This window comes from Helicoverpa armigera, chromosome 10 (genome assembly GCF_030705265.1).
Source record: "Helicoverpa armigera isolate CAAS_96S chromosome 10, ASM3070526v1, whole genome shotgun sequence".
NCBI classification, from domain to species: Eukaryota; Metazoa; Arthropoda; class Insecta; order Lepidoptera; family Noctuidae; genus Helicoverpa; species Helicoverpa armigera.
The window spans coordinates 10,560,171-10,577,844 of NC_087129.1; the positions used below are offsets into that span (position 1 = coordinate 10,560,171).

Genomic DNA, 17,674 nt, shown 5'->3' on the forward strand with positions numbered 1-17,674 from the left:
TATTAAGAATATTATTATATTATCGGAGTTGTGAATGGAATGTGAATTCAATGAAATAATATAGTTTCTTATTCAGAATTCAGAAAGAATTTAGTGTTTTTTTCAATATTTTGGAACTCATACTTTTTAACATGAGCGATGTATAAAAATTATTTCATGTTAGTTTTTCTTTTCCATGTATTTTATCTAAAACACATAGGTACTTCATTATTGACATATTGGCAATAGTCTACACCTGCAAATAACATAATTGTTTTAGCTTTGAAATTCCTATGTCAGGGCTTCTTTCATTACTCCTACACATAATGACCCATAGATAATATAATGAATTAATATTAGCATCATTAATATTTAGCAAGGACGCTTACAGAGCGAACGCTACAAATCACTAATTTGTCAGATATACAAGATAGATTTATTGCTCCTATTTAAAGCTTTTGGCGTCTTATTAGTTTTGTTGAAGATAATCTGTAATTTATAAGGCATGTCCTGGTTGGTGGCTTAGATCGTGTATATTGTGTTAAGTGGGTCTTTTTCAAAGGTTATGTTTTAACCGAACTGGATTGGTATTTTAAATGTTACTATTAAAATTACATGTTATTTGCAGAAGTTTTTATTTTATGCGGTTTTTCCCTATTTCTTACATACCTATACTCTCCCTTCTCATCCCTATATCTTAATCCATTACATCAACGCTTTTTGTACTTTGAAGTCCTTACAAGTTGCAAAATGATCAGTCCTACCTAAATATAGCCCTTAAAAGCCGAAACTATTGAGCCCAATACCTTCAAACAACTTCCCAGTATCCCACAGATTAGATAAAATTGACCTCAGCAGTAAACTGCCTACAACATCATTTGTTCCACATACCGAAGTGCAGTAAACGCAATATAACAGCTCCTATTTTTACAAAATGGCGTCTTCATAGCACAAAATGGCGGATTCATGTAAGAAATCGTTCTGGCAACGGTTCGGGAATGGATGGAAGCTATTTGGAACTATATGGGAGTGATTTGTGGGTAGTTATGGATATGAAATGGTATGATGCAACAAATGTGTGGGTTGGAGCATTTCGCGGTTTATAAAACTTTTTGATGGTTTAAATGAAATTCAGTAAAATGATTTTAGTGTGTTCTATTTTTACGCTACTTAATTGAGCGATAAAAAAAAAAACTTTAATTGTTTAAAAACTAAAAAGCAAGCTAGTCATGTATTGTCATCTGAACTCGGAGCGTGTGCAAAATTTCATCCTAATCGAAGACCGGGAAGTGGGTAAAATAACGATTCCAAGATTTTCTTACATACATACTTAGTTAGTTACAAGTGAAGCTAATATAAGAGTGTTAATAATAATAAAAAGGAGCTAGAAAATCACCGTATCCCAAATAGAATAATCTAATATTTGTATTATGTGTGCTGACTCCCACGTATTGAATTTGGCCTACAGCTGACACAAAAAAGTTCATTATTATATTATACTTTCCTTAATAGAATAATTATATGTTATTCTATGTTCGACTATGATGTTGGAAAAGAGGCTTTACACATTAATACTTTAATTTTCTTTTACATTAAAAAGAGATTATAAAATTCACAGAACTTTATAAATAAATTAACAAAATTAAAACACAGAATTAATTATTCACTAAAGGGTTAAACCATGATTTACAGAAATAGGGGGAAATTCTTTGTTCCGACTTTCAATGGAATTTATTTCAATTTCATAAAGCAGCCGCAATTTTCTTTTTTGTAGTAAAACAATGGACGATTTCCGAATTTAATCAGGGCAAATAAGCCTGAAAGCCTAGGCAATCAATTTATTCGAGGTCTTGTTAATTAAATGCGTGTTACCCACAGTACAAAATTAAGTGGACATTAAATACACGAGGGTACGATCCAAAGCCTAATTTTGTAATTTTGCAAACTATTTTCTATTCCCCAGAACGTTCTAGAGACATAATGATGATGAAGTTATTTTTGGAAGCAGACAACACAATATTAGAATCCAAAATGTTGTCGTCTCATCTACTAATGACGGAAAATTATTTATACAAGGCGACTAGAGTAAACAAGCTAAAATCAATACCTATTTTTAGAACCGAAAGGAAAACTTTCAGTTTGCCAAACAATAGACGTAATAAGTATCTAAGTTTGTTCAAAGATTTCACCTTTTAGCTTACTTGCAATTTTATCAAGAATTTATAATCATTCGGTACTCAAATACTTATTATTTCCTAAATCCCAGCTATGTTCGAAACTAACGGATACCGCAGACCAAATAAAAGAACCATTTTCATAATATCAACTTTATGTGGTTCTAATAAAGTCCATTGTCGTTTGGTGGAGTGAAAGTTCTGAAACACTTGGACAATCCAAATATTGGTAATAGCACATAGAATGTATTATGAGAAGTAGACATTATTTGTTCTGTGGATATCAATGAACTTGATTTCTTTGGTATAACGATTCAGGTTAATGACCTTGTAAGGCCCGATACAAATGTTATTTTTACCTTATAAAAAGGTTCGCTTTAGAAAGATTTGGGCTATTATAAGGGGCTATCCAATATTTTGTATAGCAGAGTCAATTAAGCTTAACCTTAGAAATTAATTCCAAGTAACTTAATTTGCAATTTAGATTTTTCTAGAGCCTATTTTCTAAAACCCTAAGCAATGCAAATCCTACGCAAGCAACTTAGCTGAAAGTACTTAAGTAATTAAGAAATGTAAATAAGTTAGGCTAAGTTATTATCATTTGTTAGAGCTTACTTATTTAGTCACGATTGTTCTTTAATTACTTACTTTGGCAAAACAGTGTTTTATTTTGAACAACTGGTTTTTAGACCTTTGTTTACGTTTGTTAGTGTAGTAGGGTGAATGACCTTTAAATTAAACACACGGCCTTTGACATGTATTATGTTTCTATGTGAACATGTTGTATTATACACCGTTTTTTTTGTTCCTTTATACCCTACGCTTTCCACCAATGAAAGATTTTTTCAAATCGGTTCTGTAGTTTCGGACCCTTCACAAACCAACAAAAATACCTCTTTATTATATGAGTATAGTTAAAGATGACCTAACAAAAGCTGACGTAAACCAAACCCATCATCATTCACAACTAACAAAACATTTCCATTAAACAGATGATAACCGAGGACAGTAACACAATAAATACAAAAACATTTAATCTTAAAGCTCAGTGTACACTTACGGCTAAATTGAGATTTCCGTCCGATACAACACCCACGTAAGGCTGATTTACATTTGATAGTTATTCATAGCTCGCCTCCGCGATTCTCATGAATATGTGTTGCACAAATGACAGTGCAAACCAATCCTTAGATGTGACACATTATAGTTTTAAAGATTTTTGATAATGCTGTTTAATATTATTAATCGTTTTGAAGATGCGTCTGAGTGGGTGAATGTCACTTATGTAATAGTTGGTATTTCAAATAAAGTATGTATTTCGACTTCTATTATGCATATCAAGGTTAGTGTTTTAAGAATCAATAAGCTTCAAATGAATTCAGAATTCAATTCCATTGAGTCAAGAAATATTTTTAATGAATAATTTAAATCTACATTATCGAATCAATTTACACCACAAGGAGAGAATTAAATCAAATTCAATTTATCAATACCGTTATCGATATTTACACTTGGCAATATTCAAATGTGATTCGACTCGCAAACAAAATTATTCTTCAACTAACTTTTTTTACAGCTGCGCAAATTCGATTATGATAATTCGCGCTTTTAGACAGACTGTAAATATTATCTTATATGATTTAAATTCCAATAGACTTTGTAGAAGACTGACAACAATTGAAGAAATAAAACCTTTAACAAAAGGAAAAAAAAGACTTTTATTGAGTAAATCGCAAAAAAAATGACTGTTGAGTGCATCGGTCTAGAAGTCGCTCTCTGGCAGATGCAGCTATGTTTACTTGGCCACCGACTTCAAGTCCGAAGTACCTAACAGTTTTTTTGTGAAAGAAAATATAAAATTCCTTCTTCTCAAAAAAAATATACCTACTCATAACGGTCCTTACTCAACTCCGTAGGGCAAATAATTTTCAACACAAATTGAAAACCAGTCTAGATAGACATGAAAATTAGACGAGTTGTCAACGGTTTTAGCATATTATCAGCGTATGTATCGAAAGGCATTGTTTAGCAGAAATATTAGTTTGTGGTGAAACCTTGGCACCATTGCAAATAATGCAGAAACCACACTTTTAAATTTATTTCCATGTTTGGTTTGCAATTTTGTATTGCTTAATTTTAGGGCAAGGGAATTTACAATTATGATCACAACTTCTTGGAATGATGAATGGAATGACTTCAATATTGGCCAGCATGAAAAACATGCTGGTAGGTATAGGTATCTACTCCGGAAAACCATTTCCGATGAAATCTAATTATAAACACCGTATTTCCAAAAATGTATTCAACACGACACATAATTACGAGGGTAAGTCCACTGATCAACTCATTAAAAAGCATTACAATAAAAAAAATGAAATCAGATGCAATAACAATACCCAGAAGGAAAAATTTCAATTTTCTGATTTTAATATCATTATAAGCAAACGATGAGACTTAGAAAGTCGTTACGGCTATTTTGAGATTTTTCGTGGGCGTATTTTCTGAAGCCGACAAAGCTTTTAAGCCCCAAAGAGGTATTAAAGAGCTACACTGAATAAGCGACCTCTGAATTTTGAATTTGACTTAGAGCGTTGTAGCGAAACATCGGAAAATTCTACTTGATTGACCTACTGAAATATAATATACTCTAGACTCTAGAGTGAATATTCAAGTTTTTGTTGCCTGAGTTTATAAGCTTCTACTTATTTTTCAACAGGTTGAAGCTTTGTTTAGTACATTCAGTATACTAGCAGCAAAATATCAAAGAGAACATACACAAATGAACCGAATGAATTTTCAAACGGGACTAAACGGAGAGGTCCTACATCGTACCGATTAATCCAATCGTACCTAATGTGAATTTATTCTGCAATTCTGGCTGTAGATCATTTCATAATATCCTGGGGCCAGTGCTAGATCAAAGTGTTGCCAACGGTAAACCAAACGAGTCCAATAATATCAGAATGCACAATGTCATTGAACGGGTTCCGACGCTTCGGGTTTCCTCTGCTTCTTAATTGAAATGTCAAGATGATTGCCAGTGGATATGTGATTATAATTCGCTACCGGTTTCACCCTGGAGCCAGTGGAAATTGTTTTTTGGAACGCTTCGTTGGAACGGACAGATTCTATCTAGATCATCCATTTGTTTGTAGTAGGAAAAGTGTGTGCATTAGAAGTAAGCCTACTACTTGACAAAAATCTTCCAGGGATGGTGCTGATGATTAGTTTGACGATGATTACTGAATTTGCTAAGAAAATTAAAAGGCTGCTAAAGCATAATACAATTTTAGAAGTAAACATAAATCCAACTTTGATTGAATGTAATCAACTAATGTGTAACAAAACACGAAAAGGAAATGATATATTCGACACCAGTGAAACAAACGAAGAGGAAGTTGGTGTATTTGATATTCGTGTGGACGACAAAACTTTTAAGTATTATGAATCACAAATCAAACGGAAGGTGAATCAAAGTAAGCAATGACAAGAACGCGGACTGTATATACGAATATTTAAAACAAGTAAAACGAGAACTTAACACACTATTACCTTGTAATACTGAACCATTTTTGTAACACGCAAACCGCATTGACAATAGGGTAGTGTCCAGGGTCGAAATAATGAAATAATATTTAGTCCGCTTTTTAGATAATCAAAAAATAATGGATACGTATTTTTTCTTTTTTTAATTAAACATAAAATGACAAAGATAATACGCTTCAAAATTAGAGTGGGGCCTTTTACGTCACAGTGTCCTGAAAATTGTAGCAACTTGTGACGTCACACTCAACTTTAACACGCTATATCTTAACAAGTTCTGATCCAATTTAAAAAAGGAAAAATACGTATCGCTTAATTTTGGACAATCTACAAGACGGACTAATTATTATTTTTTAGGAAACTAGCCTATTCGAAGTGTCCCAGAAATTACAAGACAAAAGATTTATTAAGACAATAATTCACAGTTTTGTAACGTTACAATTGGACCACTATAAAATATTAGAATTCCCCCACTGTGTCGGATTACGTAGAGTTATAGACCCTGTCTGATAGTGGCTGCTGATACGCTTTATTGGTCCTAAAATGGTACCTCGTAAAACTAATTTAATTTTAGACTGGACATTCTGAAAATATTTATTCTTGGCTACATTGTAAAGATGGCTGTTAGATAGCAGTGGTTTATGTTTTAGCTCGTGATAGAACAAGTTATATAATGTTTTTATTAAATCTGATAAAGTCTTTTCTGCTACGTCTATATTGATTACTGCGCTTTTACTTGTTTGTGGTTGGTTCGGAGATAGTTCAGCAGCTGTGCCTGAGTCTATTTCCAATGCAGTTGTCCTCTGTTTCTTGTTCAGCGAATTCGAAATTGTTTAAAATAGACATTCATTTGTTTGATACAGTTCCCCAAATTCCAGCCTTGCTAAGTATACATTGTATGTGTCATGTTTTATCACAACCCGTATAAAGTGAGCATTATGTCATTAGGATTACAATGTGTTTACCCGCTAATTAGCACGTCCTTCATCAATGATGCCATTCAGTGACTAGACAGTGAATCACTTAGGTTTCCATCAAAATTGTTCATCCGGCTTATATGCACTATCATTGAACAAAAGATAATTAGCTGTTGTTATTGTTTATTTATAATTATTAAGATATCTTGATAACTTTGGGGATAAGGTCAATGATCTTGATGACTTTGATATTAATAAAAATATTTTGATAAATCATTTTATTGGCACACCTTTGCTACATTTAAGTAAGTACAAAGACGGTAGGATTTGTTGCTCTTAATTGGATTTAGGACAATATTTTAATGAAACCAACTAAGGTTGTAAAACAATGGTTTTACTGAAAACTATGATCATATTTGAGAGACATTTACCTGTCTATACCTACTATCGATACCCTTCATGCTCATATTCAGAAACTAAAAACAAAAATAAAATATTATAATACGAAGCGTAAGTTTTACAGCTGACTGGATATTACAGCAATATATCATACTGTTTATGAAGGCATTATAAAATTCGCGAATAAACGACGATAACAATGTTATGAACGTAAACCTTAAACGTAAGTATTACAACATCGTAAAGACGGCTCACTTATATGGAGGAATATAGTATTAAGAAGAGTTTGTTTGTCTGTGTAAAAGTGCTATTCTTTGGTCACGCTAAATACCTGGCGAGAGTCATACGTTAGAGCAGCCTTTTTTTTGTTTCAGCTGAGGAAAATGCCTGACGTATAGGTACACACACCGCCCGGGGAGACGGTAAGGTTATGTGGGGCTTGCACCCACTAAAAACCTCAGCTTATGTGCCGTCTTCTGCCTTTTAGAGAGGGGCCACTAGGACCAAAGACGACTTTCGTGACACGTTAGAGCAGCCTGCTGTTAAACAAAAAAGAAGTTGATGATTATGATGACGACTTACTAGAAATGTAAGGGTTATACCTATCAGGTATTAATACTGGGTTGAAAAGGTCAGATAGATTGGCAGTTGTTCCTGGGCAAACACTGGTACTTAGTTGCATCAGGACAGACAGGAAGCCGATCCCAACATAGAAGAGAAAAGGCTAGGCTGATAACGAAAAGATTTAATTCTCAAAAATGTATAAAAGCTAGAATGGCTTTAAAAAAGTTAATTGCCCAAGAAACTCTGGAAAAGTAATAGAATATGGGCTAGCAAGTGATGTGGTATGTCTGAACGGGCGTATGAAACCGCAGCAGATAGCTAGCAAGTCAGAATTTGATAGTCATCATAATCTCGGTAAGATGTTAGGATGACGTGTTTATCATAATTTACAGTTTTATAGTGTTCAAACTAGTTTATGATAATGTTCCCGTTTTATAGTATTAGAGTTTCGTAACGCTTATAATATTTTATGCAGTTTATTTAGTGAGAGATGCTAGAGATGAACGAGGTTATGAAATTCAAAGTTGTAACAATATGCAATGTGTATATGTATAAATGTATAAATATTTTCTCGGTAAGCTGGTCGTTGGTTGGCTGACATTATTTTTAAAAGTTTGCAGTGTGTGTCTGTAAGTGTTCTTAACCTTTATTAACTTAGATTTCTTATACACACTTATGTAGTTCTAAGCAATAATGAGTTTGTAACTGTGTAAGGCTCGACATTGACACGGAAGAGATTTCCCTACTTACATGCAACAAAGTAGGTTTTATATCGCTGTCTTAGGTCGCTAACGGTTGGCTCATTATTAAGTAAAATGGCCAGAGACCTACATGAGGTCTTACTGCGATCATTATTTTATGTATGCGAGAGAATAATATCTGTACCTACTAATGTTACAGTACTGAACAGTTTTTGGTCTGCTAAAAGGACCTTATATCTAGAACTACTTGTCTTATTATAAAAAAAAACAGTGTTGAATAGCCCATTTATCGAGGACGGCTATAAGGCATACATTTTAAATGGGTGCATGAAGAAGTTCCCACGGAAGTGAGTGAAATCGTAGGCAGATGCTAGTATAGAGATAACTGCGTAACGGAATGCAACACGTAGTTGTATTTACATAGGATTACTACTTCGAAGCTATTCTACACAAATGTAAACACAACTATTGACATTATTCACAATAACTCATTAAGCACTTATTGCAACAATTGAAGTGCGATGATCAAATACTCAAAGCCAATGCTAATACAACCAATATTTCTTGACCTTCCACTAATCTTCAAAAGGTTTTAGTTCCTTAACTTAGCGTGTATCAAGATATATTGGTTTATCAGAAGTCGTGAGGTTCAAGCCAAGTGAGGCTGCAATATTAATAAAAAACCTTCATAAAAATGCCTTTGATTTCATACTTTATTTCATTCTGTTTGTAATATTCCTGACGTCATTTTTTGTTCACTGAAATTCGTAATAAGAGATTTCTCGATTTCTCTGAATTTTTGTAGGATTCCATTAAATGCTTATTTTTTTTACAAGTGATTTACACTACCCCGAAATTCATCTATGTAATTCCCACAGGGAATTTCCAATTATTGGTACAATACCACAACTTCGAACAGTTTTAATTGGCAGATTTATTGTTCTGGCAAATATAATTAAAGAAAGGAGTTACATGGACCTTCTATTTAAATCTTCAGAGAATAAAAGGCAACCAACTGAAACAATATTAAGTTTAGACCATAATACATTTATTACCCAAAATATTAGTGTCGAAGGCGTTAAGTTGTCGAGTTTATTCGGCCGTATTACCAAGGCGGGAATTCGAAGGAACTTGCCGATGATATTAAAGTGGATAAGATAAAATAAGTTGCTAACAAGTTGCTGAGTTAGACCTATTATTAGGTGTTGCATTATAGAACAGTAATAGGAACCGGTTTGGTCTGGTGCAATAAGATGTATAATACAGTAGGTTGATTTTGGGTAGGATTTGGGTGAGTAAGAATAATATAAGATACTGTGATTTTGGATTCAATAGGTTAAGTAGTAGATAGTAAGTCTATAGAACAATAATGTATGATAGTTTCCTACATAATATAAATAATTCTTTACGTCAAAACCATGGTCCGCGATAGCTTTTCACCAACTTGATTTACTGACAAGTATCACATTTCTTTAATTTATGTTATTTAAGTGTACGGAAACATATTTCTCGAATAAAAAGAAGTATGTGCGTTTAGCCATCTAAGTAATGTATTGGAAAGTAGCTATGAGATATCAAGGAAAGTCCCATTGATGATCTAACTGTGGTTTTCCACGAGAGAAATGAATTAATTTTCCTTTTATTTATTCTCATTGCGTTTAGCAAAACCTGCATTGCAGCATCCGTGTTGCAAAACAGGTATGCACATAAATATAATTTGCATCACAAGTTTAAAATGCTTTACATACCTATTTATATCGATGACATTGGTAGAGGATGAAAAACTTAATTCAAGTAAGAATAAAAAAAAACTTCATTTGTTTAATGATATTGTGAAGTTGATTTACTATTAATAAATCATTTAGTAATATACACTTTGTAGTGTGAGAAAAACTTGATTAGTTTCATTGGCTTTGTAATATCTTCTTGGTTTTTATAAGTTTCACTTTTGTGTGTCTGTCATTTGAACATCTTTGACAGTGCTCAGTCAGAAGCTAGAAAGTCTGACATGCAAGAGGTATCGGCTCGGTAAGCGTGACTTGGTTGAGATTAGGAAGGCAGTTGCTCCAAGGAGCTACTCAGCTACATCTATTTGGATTTGAAGATGGACCCAATATACTTAAGAAAAAGACAGGCAGATGATGATACTAAATCTGTACAAACTCAACCTCATCAATATATAAACAGGTGTAGTTGAAAATGCACCTAATGATAATGATTTGCCTTGTCACGATGAGATCATTCGAGCAAGTTTCAACGAAGCTGTAGGCGCTAGGTATCAGTAAAGGTAATTATCATGTACACTGGTTCTAATATAGGTGTTTATAATAATACGTACATGTCTTAAGAGGAAAATCAGTGTGTGATGGCTGGTGGTAGACAATGCTTAGTGGTTTTAATAGAGGTAAGTTAGGTAGAAGTTGTTGTGGATGAATTAACTTGCTTTTTATCTTCAGAATGGAGGACGATGAGCTAGTTACTGAAATATATTATGAATTCTCAATAGCATTCTGAAACTGAGCACTCTCCCTTTAAAATGGTCAGCGAAGCCCTTTTGACTCCCCTGGTGTGCTGCTATACATTGGCGATGCCAATCATTTACTTTATAGCAATTCGACAGGTCGTTGGCCCAGCCTCATAAAAAAAAAACATTGACATTTCCGTCCACATTTTATTTTATACAACTTTCCACATAACTAACAAAATAGATACCTATATCAAAAACGCAATAGAATAGTGCTAAAATACAACAACCCATTTACAAAAGTAGACAGCCACAAACAAAAGAACATCGGTCACTCGCAAAACATTTTCAAAGTTAATGAGCATGTCTACCCAAAGTCTATTAATCAAGGTAACATACTGTCGCCCCAGCGGCTGGGCCCCGGGTCCCAGATCCGGGCCCTTGCATAAGATATGAGGCCCCAGTTACATCAGTGGCTCGCGACATTTCCATATAAAGACCGGTCCACATTGAACAGCTGGTATTTTGAATGTGTTAACGTGTCAACAATGAATTAATGAACGGATTTTACAATACATAAAGATCAAACCGACTTAATAAGTCCCAATTCTTATTTAATATTTTAAAACCGAAAAAGTAATTGTTTGAGGAGAATACATTGCACTTAGTGCAAAAGTTACACATCAGAAACTTTGGGGCATTTAATTAACACGACGGACAGAAGCTAGAACTTAACAATGTAAAGTCAATGTAAATGCTTGTAAATGTTGACAACGGTATTGACACTCAAGAATTTGCGGAATTCCTCTTATTTTGACCATCATCGCCTACATAAGTAATGCCAGTGGTTGCATTATCATACACATGGCTCACGTGAGTCAGTCTAAGGAAATGCGACAGGTCGTTGTTTTTAAATTGACGTCATTTCACAAAACTGGTGTTGTTTCAAGTTCCTTCGGTGATAAAAACAAACGAATCTTGACTCACTTTTTTGCAAGTGCATATTTTTGACAGGTTTACGTAGCCATTTTTAATATAACAGGACATTGCTGTTTGAATCTTTTTTGAACAACAATTAAGGTGGTAAGGAGGTAAGGTATCCTCCTTTCGTTTGGTCCCAACTTCATACTACTATACATTCGTAAGCTTACTACCTGCATCAGTATCAAAATATCGTCATCCCTGCCTAAATTATTACGAACCATTATCATTTTCTTTTATTTAAACATCATTTTGTATAAATAATGTAGCTGTCATTATATTTTTTTACAAAGGTCAAAGACATACCTACCTACCTATCGCATCGTTTTTATATAAACAAAACATGTTAGTGGAAATATACAGTGTAATTTGTGATAACCGTCGATTTAGTTATGCTCCTATGTAATTTGACTAATGACTTGGAATTGTATGACGAAAGGAGGAAACATGTAGTTATAAGCACTACAATTATGCAAAAGAGGAATAGCATAGCTAGAGGATATAGCTGCGGCAAACTGTCATAAGAGAGTGGAAGACATAAAATAATAAAAAAAAGGATGATTGTGAAAAAAACATCATTTTCAAGTTAAGCTAAAGCAACAAAAAAAGATCTACTACCCCTATCAAAAGCCTTCGATAAAACCATAAAATGAAACGCCAATCGCAGCTGACAACTAACATATAAAATTCTACATTCATCCTCCTTGTCCATTCCCTTTGTTTATTATGTGCCACAACATCACTGGCTCCTAGAAGAGGCACAGTTAAGTCTAGCACTGACTACATTAAGCGTGGCTCGCTGCGAAATTCCGCCGCGATTGTTGTCATACATTTTGTATGAGAGGCCTCATAGTGTGCTGGCTACACTGGGTAAACAAGAATGATTCCAAGCTTACTTGGGTTTAAGTATCTTTGTTTAGACTTTAGGGAGCATCAACTACTTTTTAAATATGGAACTTGGTAGCTAAATTTCTTGATCTTCAACTTTTTTATTTCATTCACTGTTCTTCTGATATCCACAAAGAGGCTTGTCACTGTTTGATATGGCACCCCATTAAATCCATTTAAGTAAAGATTTAACGTACTTGCCGCCATAACACAAATCTTATACGGACATTCGACCTTTCCCAGCTGAATGAAATACAGTTGTGTTCTTTAAAATAATCATTTTAAGTAGCTTTCATAAATTGCTTGGACCTACAAGAGCTGTATAAAAGCGGTGTTTTTTATCGTTTTTTGTATCAATAATTTTTTCTTCGTCATTTTTGGCATTTTGCTTGTGGAGTGGTTACTCGTTGACCTTGTGTCACTTCGTTTGTAGGCAGCTCGTAACTTGTATTGCATTGCTAAGTATAAGTACTTGGACAGTGAATTTAATTCCGTTACGTATGGAAATGTTGTAATGGTGACTAGAAATCGAATTTGAGGATTGGTTTAGAATTAATGCTGAGATTATTGCTGTGTTACATTTACATGATTAGGAAATTCTTCCAATATCTGAAGATAAACTAGAGTAGCTGGAAAAATATTATTGAATTCTATCATTTCACGAGTATCATCATTTTGGGTTTTTCTTAATTCTAATCCACCATTACTACGTTTCTAATCTGACGATAAGTAATCCCTCAGTTATTTAGGCTAACCAAACTGGATTATCGATAATTGTTCCATTTAATCGAATCGTGAGTTCCGGGTTCAATGTACGAATCATACAAAATATTTTCTTACAATGTTTAACTTCAAAACCTTCCCAGTATGTAATAATACCTTAAAAGATGGTGAAGGAACACAGCCGTATATAGAAGTTTGATTTTATTGTATTGAATTGTAGGGATCCATTTGCATTACTCTTTCTATAAAAGGATGGAATAATGGTCAACGTTTCGAGTGTATCGCTATTCAATACGTTTTATTTTTCTTTCATTACTGGTATTGCTATTTTTATGTCTGCAGTGTTAGGAATCTTTAGTATTTAGGGTCTGTCTTTATATTGTGTTAGATTCCCTTTTAAACAGCTTTTACTTACTTTAGGATGAAAGGAAGAAAATGTATTTTCAAGACACCAGTTTGTAGTAAGAATCTTTCTTGTTGAAAATAGTGTTTAAAACTTGTTATTAATGGCTGTTAAAATTTATCTTTAGTAAGATAATACTTCCTTCATTAATATAAAAGCGGCTTGTATTAAAGACGAATTACCCATAGCTACGCCAAAATTCATCGTGGCGTTAATTAATATTAAAACGTACGCACCTCTGATACAATTAGAGGCAAATTGTGCGTAAAATTATTCAATTTAGGCCTCCTGTCACATTAATGAGAAATGTATGGCAGCTAAGCCTAAGATTACCTTAGTGTAGCAAGCTAAATGTCCTCATTAACCTACATGGCCAGAGAATATGTAGTCAGACCTAATTCCAGCTTTATTAAAGTTCCACTTACTTGTAGAATCGTTTCTTGAAAAAAAGTCTGCAAGCTCCGGCAGTATGCAATTATGGAGATTAAAATTCTTGGTAGTTTCAAAGGAGATCGTTATCACCATAGCCTGTTAAGGTTCGTTTGAACTTTTGAACTTCTCATCATGTACCTTCCTACTTAATTATTATGAAGTTCTTATTAAGATAAAGTTGACGTCCCTTCTTTACTTCTTACCCCTTCACTTTCATTTATTTTAAATTCATTGCTGCAGTTTAGCTTAGCACAAACAGCTACACAAATAGCTATTTCACAAACTTCCCCTGACGTGTGCAAAACACGTCACACTAGATCTACCTGTGTCCCATTTTTTCGTCGACATCACCCGACGAAGAATCCCACATATTCCGCAATTTCTCATAAAAAGAGATCATGTACATTGTAGTGTACACAATGTAAGTACGACACAAAATACATACATACATCAACATAATGCATGTCCCTTTTACCAACCCTTTCAAGTGTCTCCGAAAATGGGCCATACTGAGCACAATGGCGAAAAAGTATGGAAAAGTCCCCGAGTACAACAAAGAATGTTGTGTTAGGAAAGTGTCCGGCTATGAAGATGGGCCATTCTCATAAGTAGGACGTTGGGACGGACGCCCGGCCCGTAATTGTGGTGACACGAAGTCTACACTCCAGTTTTTAGAATGGCCCGTATGCCGTACATTCGCAGTAAAAATGTATTGTGGATTTTCTTTATTTAAGTTTTTTTTTGTTAGAATTTGCAGTGACAGCACAATGTGAATAAGCACAACAATAAATTGTGACTTTGGTTGAGTTAGGTAGTCTGAACCTTGAAAAGGTTCACTGACAGGGACTGTTTAAAAATTCAAAATATTAGCATAATCACTGTGAAACTAATATTCCCTCCAAACAAACTTTGTTATCCATTAATTTTTTGCCGACTATTCGAATAATGGACAGTTTTTGCTTTTAATTTTCGTAACGTTACATGGCAAAAACGTGATTTTTAGGGCACAACTCTCTCGCTTGTTTTTTCTATTCCGTCTTACAAATATTTTTTACGACTTGATTGATAGATATGTCTTGCTGTTGTAATTTTCTTTGACACTGAAATATATAATTGTATATACTTATAGAGACATCATCGTAATGCATGCCCTTGTGTACAAAGGCTAGGAAGGTTAACATACATATGTACGGCTATATAAAGGAACATTTTATCCACATGCGGTTATAAAAGACATCTTAAACAAGTTCAAAGACAATGCATCACTTACCTGTCATAGTATAATTTCTAGAAAGGATTTATTATGACGTTCTTAATGCGAATACCGTGGTTATTATGGAAACATTAAACGTCTAGGTGAATTATGGGTTATGGCCAACCGATTGCACGTTGGTTTCAAAGTCTCATTGTTAAACGCCATATTTTCACGTGACCAGTTATTAATAAAACTTAGAAGTAATTTTAATTAATCATCCACTTAATTTTTTCATTAATAATGTACTGAATTTTTAACCGTGTTGGATTGAACGTGCACGCGATTTTTGGTTAATGGCAATCGAAGCACGTGAGTTGGTTTCAGTCAGGCAATTTTAACGTGTTATTAAGTAATGCCTGCATAAAATATTAAATTAAACAGAAAATTATGTTTTTATTTTCAATATTAAGTAAGTATAGTTTTATTTTCACACAAATTATAATGACCAAGGGTTTATTTCACTTTTTTTTACTTGAAAGAGTACAGAAATGAATGACCGTTCCACACGGATTTGTAAATGAAATACAAGTATAACAATCTTAAGGAGATCTAGTCACGTGAAAATACAAGCATGCCAGGGAAATTAATCATGCAATATAGGTATTTTTGGGGTCGTATTATGACACATTATAGTGATCCAAATTCCAGTTAAAAAAGGCATAGCACTATACACAATGAATAGCACCATTTCTTCTTCATACTGGTATATTGCGGGTAAATATGATAGCACTTTTATTTGACCAATTTTGGGGATCAGTAAATAAAAGTTTGACTGTCAAACTGATCGCCAAAATGACGAGGGCTATCATAATTACCCAGTTGGCTTACTATAAGTTGTCATATTACGGTTTTTAACCATGCAGTTAGACACATTTTTCCCTATCGGCTAAACTGAATCATTTCCATGATTCATGCATCATTATACAGGGGGTTGCTCAGGCATATACGGGGGTTGCATTTTAAAAACGTACCCTGTACCAAGTGGCCACCTGAGGTTGCCGGAGACACCACCGAAAACAATATATTAAATGTTAATTATATGTACATATATACTGGAATAGAAGCTTATATTACATTTTGTTAAGCAGGTTGTGTTCTATATTAGGTAGTGCTTAAACGAGGTTGGTTCTATAGACTATATTATAGTAATTTTTATTAATGCTGGTGTAATAAAAATCTGTTCAGTGCCCTATAAAGTTTTACGATAATGTTATAGTCATAAAAGAAACAATAACCCGTGTTAAACTTAATTCGCACGAAATAAAACGGAGTCTGAATATACCTATAATATTTTCAACTTTACCTAAGATAAATATCCGTACATATAAAATAAAAAAGTATTTTAAAAATAGGTTGAATTCCGCCAAAGGCGAAACCAATTCAGCCAAATAAATAAAAATTCACTGGCATAAAACGATGACACGCTGCATAAAAAATAAAACATTCGAAATTTGAACACGTTCCACGCATACCTACAATTTATTTTCGCGGCAAAACATGGAATTTCGATTTCCGCAGTGCACGAGTACTTGGTCTGTTAGCCCATACTAAGGGTGGCATAACACTTATCAAATATCTTGCTTGGTGCAGTATGAATTTGATTACGATACGACTCTTTCAATGGTATGAAAAACTGAGATTTGTGTCAAAAATATTGATGACTTCAATCAATATTTGTATTGGACAATCCCAATTCCATTTTTTTATAAATGTATACGGAAGTCAAGAAGCTGACTTCTGTTCAGATATGTGATAAGTATAATACAACCCTAACCTATAATCAGTTGACGAGTGCATATCGTCCGAACGTTTGGCGTGACCGTCGGGTATGCGTTTAAGAAATTACTTCCACATAACGGTATTGTGGCAACTGGTTTGTAAGTGCTAGTGTGGATTGCTGACGGCCAGTGATTTTTCCGATACACCAACGAGGCTGATTGTTGTAGGCTGTATGCACGATAAGACGTTCTTTCCGTATAAAGGAACGCGATGTTACGATCTGATTTTATACCTATGATAGCATCTAGGCAAGTTCTTTGTTCGACGGGTTTGTAATGTAAAAGTTATGATAATATTTTTGTTACTAGAGCTAGGGTTTGTTTAATATTTGAAGTGTGAATATCTTATTCATAGATAGTGACAACTAAAACTTACATTGCATGTCTACTTTAAAAACGATTCGTCAATATATTTTCTATGCAAGTTGCGACAGCATTTACTATCGAATTTCGATGTCTTAAGAGAGCCTATA

At 33.9% G+C, this 17,674-nt stretch overlaps 1 protein-coding gene across 6 annotated transcripts in view; it reads right to left on the reverse strand.

Annotated features, from left to right (window-relative positions):
- The window catches only part of LOC110371020 (SH3 and multiple ankyrin repeat domains protein 2), a 218,359-nt gene that overhangs the window by 88,255 nt on the left and 112,430 nt on the right, over positions 1-17,674 (reverse strand). For 4 of the 6 annotated variants that reach the window (XM_064036444.1, XM_049840805.2, XM_064036442.1 and 1 more), the window contains one exon: positions 16,395-16,412. The exons of the other annotated variants lie outside the window; for them this stretch is intronic. In XM_064036444.1, coding sequence (XP_063892514.1) covers positions 16,395-16,412 — 18 coding nt within the window. The remainder of the gene's footprint in view (positions 1-16,394; positions 16,413-17,674) is intronic. 6 annotated transcript variants of the gene reach the window in all.